At 39.6% G+C, this 9,022-nt stretch overlaps 1 protein-coding gene across 1 annotated transcript; it reads left to right on the forward strand.

Annotated features, from left to right (window-relative positions):
* The first annotated feature begins 4,123 nt into the window (after positions 1 to 4,123).
* On the forward strand, positions 4,124 to 5,834 carry LOC108370212 (actin, larval muscle). Its single transcript, XM_017625497.1, has 3 exons — positions 4,124 to 4,232; positions 4,354 to 5,300; positions 5,380 to 5,834. Exons 2-3 carry the CDS (start codon positions 4,376 to 4,378, stop codon positions 5,583 to 5,585), a joined length of 1,131 nt encoding a protein of 376 aa, XP_017480986.1. The 5' UTR covers positions 4,124 to 4,232; positions 4,354 to 4,375; the 3' UTR covers positions 5,586 to 5,834.
* Positions 5,835 to 9,022: the final 3,188 nt, after the last annotated feature.

The raw sequence follows: 9,022 nt of genomic DNA on the forward strand, positions 1-9,022 counted from the left end.
GAAGATATGTATATCGTCGTTTAAAGTACAAAATCGCGTATCAACAAAATGCAAAACCGCTTATGTGAGGTTGCATAAATTATTTTCTAGAGAGTAAAAACACTCATATCTCAAAATCGGTATCTTTTTTATAAAGCAATCGCATTTCCGGCTAGTATATTTCAGGACGAATGGATATGATTGAACCAAGAGATTGTGTGAGTTAATCCAATTTNTTTTTTTTTTTTTTTTTTTTTTTTGGATACCAACTGTATGAGTTGACCAAACTGTGATTGCATTTTCCCGCAAAACTAAAATTTCGAAATAATCTTCTACCTAAAGAGTTAAAGTTTCAATTTAGCTCACTCTTTAGAAACTTTACTGCAGCTGCACGACCTTAAATGCTTTTAAAAACAAAAACCTTTTAAATAAATGCGAGACTTATTGGCAGCTTCCGCAACTAAATATTGCTATTGCTATATATTTAAACGGCCTCTGTTGACTATTTAACAAAAAAAAATATGAAATTTGCCAACAAGCACCATTGTAACATGATAGACACGTACTTGTATATATGTATTTATTTACTTCCCTATCTTTCATTTCAATCGATGTGTTCTTGACTCGTAGAAATTGTGCCTGAAATCTAGAATCGTCACGCTACGCTATGTGGTAAATAGTCCCATTCATAAACATCGCGATAAAAATTTCGCACGCTTTCCGCCAAATTTTCCGCGTCCTACACATGCCATGAATTTAGAATTTAAATTCATTTACAAATTAACACTAACGTCTGTCCACATCTATGTATCTCAATAAAAGCCATTATTAAGATGTTTGTTACGCTGCGATCCTCAATTTATAAGCAGAGACAAATTCAAGTGATCAAAGATGCGAACGCATAATTCATAAATCAACAGCAATAAAATGAAAATTTCGCGCATTCGGTGGATGTTTCGAAATTTTGTATGCCAAAAAAAGTGATCTATGCTTCTCACAATTGAAAAAAATGACAAATTGTTAGCTTCTATGTGAGTGTTGTTGCTGTGCACTTCAAGTGTACATATCGGACAATGGTTAGATGCACAAAAGCTATTCCCGTACACACTCTCTGCTATCAGCTAGTCCACGCCGCGTCTATCTGAAAGAATAAATAGGAAGCCAATCGAATTTGCAGTTTTCTTAGCATTCGTCTGCTTATTTAAATAAATGCTTGTGGCAGATTGCAGAGCGCAGTGTTGCATGTTATAAATAACGCCAGCCACTTGTCAGAATCGGCAATGTTTCGTCACCCGACCCCGCCACGATCGTTTCGCGAAACTAACAAACAAACTAAGTACAAAAATATGTATGCTTCCGAGACGTTATGCCTGGTGCGTTGATGTGCCGGAATGGCGAAATTTTCAAAATATTTTTGGCTCTGTGTAGAACTTTTCATTTTCGCTAAGGAATTTCGCTAAATTTACATAATCTTTGTTGTATTTCAATTGTTTTTAGTAGTCGAACTGATGGCGGATACAATAAAGTGACATGTTAATTCAAACCTATGAATGTTTGTATATATGTATAGGTTCGTATATTTAGATAATACCTGCACATTATGTGTGAACATACATATTTTTGTATGCATATATATAAATGTGAAGACATTTAATTTTATGATGTTAATGATCTTCGAGAGAGCTATGTATATATATGTAATCTATAAGTTCGTTCAGGAATACTCGTACATTAATGCATACATATGTATATGCATATGTGTGAACGCATTTATAAATGTCATGTACCGACGTCATGTCTTTTCGTAAAAGATTTTAATATTCTCTCCGAGAGTGTTACAGAAATCGCCATTTAAGGTCACAGCAAAGTCAGTGAGAGCGAAGCCACTACGAAAAGAAACCAATATCGAAGAGAATAGTTAGTCATATATTAAACTAATGATATCTAGCAATGGCATATGCCAAAGCAGTGCCCTATTATTTCCCTATGAAGTCAGAATCTTTACTTAAACCTGGTGACTAACGAATAACAGCGCCTAACAGTAAGACAGAGCTGGTCTATTTCAATATTCACTAGGAACAAAATCCCGTCACAAATCTCACCTCGATTGGAGGCACTGGGCTAAGTACCTCAGCCTGATTTTAGGTAGCAAGCTTTCATGAAACCCTAACATTAAGAAGAGAGGAAGAGCAGAAGAGCTAGGGAGCTAAATATTGGTAAGAGAATAAGTCTTTCCTCCAAAGTAACTCGCCTTCGTTAAGCCTATGGAGTTCTCGCCTTGTAGAAATTCGCTCGTACAGCGGACTGTCATTTTGTTATTAGTGGTTTTTTGCCAGATCAACACCACTCTGGCACTTAACGCCTTGCTAAACAAATTGCCCTTTTTTTATAAAGCTATGTAAACAAACATAAGGGAATGGATATTTCTCCTGCACTCAAGAGAATTGAAATCTATAAGCTTGCAACGAGCTATATAGCGGAAGAGGGTCAGAGAAACGAAGTGGCTGAATGGCAATAAATTTCCTCTGGACACGTTCAATACGAAGTGTGTGGCAACTATAAATAGGAATCCAGATAACCGAGGTATATTCAAGCTTTGAACGAATAAGAAACTTTTCTATTTTCTATTGGCGAAATATGACTGAACCTTGATTTGTGAAAGTTTGTGAGCGCAATGGGTGCCTAGTAAAAACACACATAAATATGTATTTAATTCAAAAGTCAATATATTTAGTTAAGGTAGAGAATCATTTGGAAAGGAGTTTTGTTTTTGTACTAAAACGGCAAACATTTGCAGCGCAAATAAAGATACTCGTAACAAAAACCTTCAATTAAGACTTCGACATATTTCTCTGGCATTTATTTATGAATATGAGCATCGATTTTATTCAAAAGGGGAAGTTTTAAATTAGCAAGCCAAACAAACCCAAGAAGCCATGACAGGAATTTTCAGAGCTAATATGCAAGTGCCTGCCTTGAGCGCTAAAATTTTTGAAGCGAGTTTAGAGTTTCTTTATAAAGGCGCTTCGTTTTCAAAAGTATGGAGGGTCTGCGCTCTTTTTAAGGCTTCCATTGAGGGTTTGCTTGTGGCTCTGTTTTGATCCTGAAGCCGCTTGCAGATATTTTCAAAGACAAAACTGAAATATTTTAGTGCGCCACATGTGCCAGATGTAGGTATTTTTTTGATAAAAAACCTTTTTTTTAAATTACTCATCCCCATTGATGAAGGAGCACTTAAAACATTCAGGAAAATAAATAGCAAAATGTGATAATTTACCCAGTTTTCCGCATAACTAACTATAATAAATTCAATAGCCTTCTATAAAATTCGCAAATTTTAATCTGTATCTATTTTTTCTTTGATTAAAAGTTTTTCTCAAAACTGATAAATATTTTCTTTTTTTCCTGATGTTATCTTTTCCTATCGATATTTTACTATTTTTTTGAACACACAATCTCTTATCATAGATCACTGTTTCCCTGCTTTTAATCGCAATGATCATTAATCAACGCGAGGGCGCATACAACTTGTCAAGCAAACGTACGTCTTACAATGTGTGGCACGAATGATTTGCCCTGCATGCCACACCATCTATGGCGATCGTGCATTAGCCAAGAGTGTTTTCTCACTTGGACGCCGTTGCATAGCGAATTTATATTTATAATCAAATCAAAACAAAGCATGAATGCGAGTAAAAATTATTCTTGATCCTGCGCGCCTACATATGTACGTCGACGGCCCTTTCTCTGGGTGCCGCTGTCAGTGCTAAAAGCACAAACACTCGCACACACGCCAAACAAATACAATGACATTTGAAAATTGCATTACTTCTTGCCAACAGAATTCTTGTGTCTCATTTCGAAGGCAATCACAATTCATCCGAATAGAAAATCATCTCACTCGGACGCCCATCAAAATGTCTTTTTCAGCAGCAACATTTATTGTGTTCCCTGTGTTGTTTTTCTGTTGTTGTTTTTATTGTTGTTCGTTTAGTAATATCATAATGCAGCAGTTGTCGTAAGTATGTGAATGAGAAATTAGCGATATGTGACTGATAGTATGTGAAGTGGCATCAAAATGAGATTTGCGGTTCGTGAGAGCGACGACACATTCGATTTATAAGCCGTTGCGACCCGCACTAAAGAATCACTTTGGTTGCTGTCACATCGGAGTTCACACGTTGCTGCAGGCATTCCCGTCCACTGCTCGTTTGGATTTTGTGTGTTTAAGTAGTTACTGTCGTTATATTTGTGTAAGTGTTTCCCTTTACAGCAAACCCCTTTCGGTTCGGTTCCGCTACAAACCGATCTCCCGGGCGCATATTGGATATCGAATTACCCAAGCTGATCAGTGTTCATTTGTGTGTCTTATAGCGAAAACTTATAATCGGCCAAAATGTGTGACGATGAACCATCTGCTCTGGTCGTGGACAATGGCTCCGGAATGTGCAAGGCTGGCTTCGCCGGTGACGATGCTCCACGTGCCGTCTTCCCCTCGATAGTGGGCCGCCCACGCCATCAGGGTGTGATGGTGGGTATGGGTCAGAAGGACTGCTATGTTGGCGATGAAGCGCAAAGCAAACGTGGTATTCTCTCCTTGAAATATCCCATCGAGCATGGCATCATCACCAATTGGGACGACATGGAGAAAGTGTGGCATCACACATTCTACAATGAATTGCGTGTGGCTCCTGAAGAGCACCCAGTTCTGCTCACCGAAGCACCATTGAATCCCAAAGCTAACCGCGAGAAGATGACTCAAATCATGTTCGAAACCTTCAACTCGCCCGCCATGTATGTCGCCATTCAGGCTGTGCTGTCCCTATACGCCTCCGGTCGTACCACTGGCATTGTGCTGGACTCTGGTGACGGTGTCTCGCACACAGTGCCCATCTATGAAGGTTACGCCCTGCCACATGCCATCCTGCGTCTGGATTTGGCTGGTCGCGATTTGACTGACTACCTCATGAAGATTCTGACCGAGCGCGGCTACTCGTTCACCACCACTGCTGAGCGTGAAATTGTGCGCGACATTAAGGAGAAGTTGTGCTACGTCGCGCTGGACTTTGAGCAGGAAATGGCCACGGCGGCTGCCTCCACATCGTTGGAGAAGTCCTATGAATTGCCTGATGGCCAAGTGATCACCATTGGCAACGAACGTTTCCGCACGCCCGAGGCGCTCTTCCAACCCTCGTTCTTGGGTATGGAATCGTGCGGTATCCACGAGACCGTCTACCAATCAATCATGAAGTGCGATGTTGATATCCGCAAGGACTTGTACGCCAACAATGTACTGTCTGGCGGCACCACCATGTACCCAGGTAAGTGCGGGAATTTGCTTTTATATACACACATACATACATACATAAACTATTCAATGCTCATTCTTTGTGAACGCAGGTATTGCCGATCGTATGCAAAAAGAAATCACTGCCTTGGCTCCGTCCACCATCAAGATTAAGATCATTGCCCCACCAGAGCGTAAATACTCCGTCTGGATTGGTGGCTCCATTCTCGCCTCTCTGTCCACCTTCCAACAGATGTGGATCTCTAAGCAGGAATACGATGAATCCGGCCCTGGCATTGTGCACCGCAAGTGCTTCTAAGCAGTCGGTGCAGCCACCAAACCAACACCAACAACAACCAGCTGAAACTAAACGCCCTAAACGCTGGACTGGCCATCATTGAGCTACAGCTTGTCAAGCCTTCTGGCTTGTGGAACACATACATAACTACACATCAATGAGAAGGAATAGCAAATATAGAAAAGGAACATTAAACACAAACCCACTCAAAGTCAATCCCTCAGAATTTCTCTGTTTCTTTTTTCACGCGATTCGATTTTCTTTGAATTTATTTTCTAGATTAACGCAGTATTTGTTTGTATGAACAGAAATAAATTTTATTTGTTCGCCAGAAAACAACAGCGAAGTCTCTTTACTGGCTGCAGTTTCACTTCAAATGATGGGGGTGGGGGTGGGGTAGAGGAAATGGTGGCGGATGGCGGGCAGCGTTACACTTAACCCGAGCAGCTCGGTGCGCTTGCTAAGTAAGCAATGTTGAATGATTTTTTTTTTAGGGTTTTGATGAATAAGTGCACGCATTTTAGCTGCAGATTTTTGGATGTAAACTTTTTTGTTGTTTGCCGTGAATATCTGTGCTAAAAGCATCCATCCACATTCACCATTCACCACTCACCATTCACACACTCGCTCGCTCGATGTTGCAACATTAAGCCATCGTCAAGTAGTGACATTTTAAAATTTACAATTGCAACTTTTAAGTGTTGCTTCTTATTTTTATCGGGCGAACGGGGTAATAAATGTTGCCAAACTTTGTACTTGATGACTGCTTTTATGTGTAGGTCCAAAATGGCCCGAGTGCTGCTCGATGTTCGTGTGATGCATATATATATATATACAAATGTATGAGCGCTACACGAGCCCATAAAATGGTGATGTGCATGGTGGTGGTGTTGTTGTACTTTTTGGTGTTTGTTATTTGGATGTTGTTATCCATGCGCGCCATTGATGGCTTCATAAATGCCACGGATACTGTTGTTCTTTGCCACATTTATGTTGCTTCGTAAGCTTTTTGATGGATTTCAAGTGCTTTTTATTCTATGTGTGCACGTACATACATACATACATACATACATACTTTATTTTTAAGCGATAAGTGGCATAGCATCCCACCAAAGCGCGTTCCCCTCTCTGATGTATGTAGGTCGTCAAGTTCGCAAGTTTAATTGGTTGGACACACTTTATGAAGCTAACAGTTTGGTGGGGCGGGGGGGCGAAGGGGGGCGCTTGCTCGAGAAAGTATTCGAAATTTCTAAGAATTAATGTTGTCATTTACAACATTTACTTTGCAACAATACAACGTTGCCTTATGCTACTTTATTTGTGTCCAGTGAAACGAGAAATTGCTTACATAATTAAATCTGGATTTATTCGAAACATGTCTTGAATAATGCTGAGATTGTAATTTGTAGATAAGACCGCTTGAGTTGAGCTGTTTAAAAATGCTTTTTATTTTATTTTTGGACTACTTCTCGATATAAATCTGCTGATATTACTTTCAGTTCTAGATTATTATCTTTTTATAATTTTTTCTGTTCAATCAGAAACTTCGATTTGAGCAGTTTGTGCGCTAAGTGGCCAAACTCTACTTCTGGTCAATTCCTCGGGCTAATTGATTAGTCGCTTTCTGAGACAAACTGATCACGAGCAAAACTAATTTAAATAAAATATTTAAGAAATGGACTTCTTTTAGAATAGTGACTATCAAGGCACAGCTCACAGGCAAAGCCTTTTAAAACTTTCTGTGGATAAGAGCTCTTTGGTCGTGGATGTTGAGCGCGTCCATATAAAATCTATAGAAAGTAAGCTTTCACTAATTTAGATGCTGCCTCGCCCCTCTCGCCAGCGGTGCACTGCTTAATGGCGTGTGAATTGATTAAAACAGCGCTGACCAATTTAAAATTGTTATCAACATTGTAGGCAACCTTCATATGAGAGACTAGTACTTAAATGGAAATACACAACTTACTCCCAAATCTTTAAATTTCTGGTACGAGTTTAGGTACACCCTGATGGATTTTAAAAGGTTTTTTATAGTAGCGACATTTACCTCAAAAGTTCGTCGGCCCTTTCCTTCTATGTAAAACAGGATCTCATTAGAAACAACTCCTCCCACTTTATTGTCAAGTTACGAGATTTTATTAAGCGAGCATAGTAAAAGCTCTCTTTGCCCAATGATGATACAATCTGCCGTACCCTGAGTTTCGCCTGAAAAAAAGTTCACCCGAAAATTTGTCATCCCCCCTTGGTAAAACCATGGAAACCAAAAGTGAAAAGTGAACCGTTTCGAGGAAAACGAAACTCATGGTAAGGCTGAATATGTTAGTATGTATATACAGAGAGCTTAGAAATGAAATATATATATTGAGCCAGTTGCGGTAGAGATGCAAATTTTGGGGAGTGACATCGATATTTCCATGTTTTACAATTTGTTAAGGACTAATTAAATTTAAAGGAAAATTTATATTTTTCAATTCCACCTATTGTAGTCTTCTGTAATACATAAACATGGATACTTATCCCCTGTATTTAATTAGCCTTCCTATAAATTTAAAAATTTTATTAACAAAACCTAGAATAACATTTTTTACCTGCACAGAATAAATAAATATTTTCTCTCACTACAGCAATATATTTGTTGTCGACGTGTGCCCTGTCCTTTCTGATGCATCACGTTTGTCAAGATTTCCGGCATTACATTTTCGATGTCTTGGCGAATGTTGTTCTTCAGGTTCTGGAGGGTCTGCGGCTTGTTTGCGTAGATCAGCCTCCTTAAGTAACCTCACAGAAAGTAGTCTGGGGCCGTCAGATGGGCTGTTTCCGCTGGCCAATGGAGAAATCAAATGGCTAGGAAAAGTGTTACTCAGAATCTCCATGGTGTCGCGATGGCACCGTCCTGCTGGCACCAAATAAACTCCAACGAACTCGCTCAATATGATCCGGTACCATTCGCCAGTGACGTATACTGCGTTACCATTCTCGTCTTCAAAACGGTTGGCCCAATCACATGTTCTGACCAAACAGTGCACCAAGAATTAGTTTTTTTGTGGAGGGAGTGGTGTCTCATGGAGAATACGAGAATTTATTGGTTATCCAAATCTGTGTATTTTGCTTATTTACATATCCAGGGTGATCGAAATGTGCCTCGTCGTTCATAAAAATGTCTCGAAAATCAGCAATCTTCAAATCTGTGGTCAAACTTCTTTGAATGGACCGCCGTAAAATGGCCAGTTGTGTCGTGCCTTTTCGCTTTAATGTTGATGGCTCCTTCTCGACACTATCCCTTACAGGCTAGATGCTCTCAATAGACTGGTTTTTTCGAGGCCGTTCAGGTAATTTCCGATACCCGGTTGATCAAATCTTTTCAGGTCGGGCCACAAGATGTCAAATTGTATCAGCAGTAGGCGCCACACGATTCGGATATTTGTTTTGAAATGAACTTTGAGCTAAAACCACTCAAG

Source organism: Rhagoletis zephyria, unplaced genomic scaffold (assembly GCF_001687245.7).
Source record: "Rhagoletis zephyria isolate East Lansing unplaced genomic scaffold, Rhagoletis_zephyria_1.1 Rzeph_scaffold_04070, whole genome shotgun sequence".
NCBI lineage: Eukaryota > Metazoa > Arthropoda > Insecta > Diptera > Tephritidae > Rhagoletis > Rhagoletis zephyria.

Coding starts and splice junctions, on each gene's coding strand:
- LOC108370212 (XM_017625497.1), top strand. CDS start 4,376: ATGTGTGACGATGAACCATCTGCTCTGGTCGTGGACAATGGCTCCGGA. Junction 5,301..5,379: donor CGGCACCACCATGTACCCAG/GTAAGTGCGGGA, acceptor TTGTGAACGCAG/GTATTGCCGATCGTATGCAA.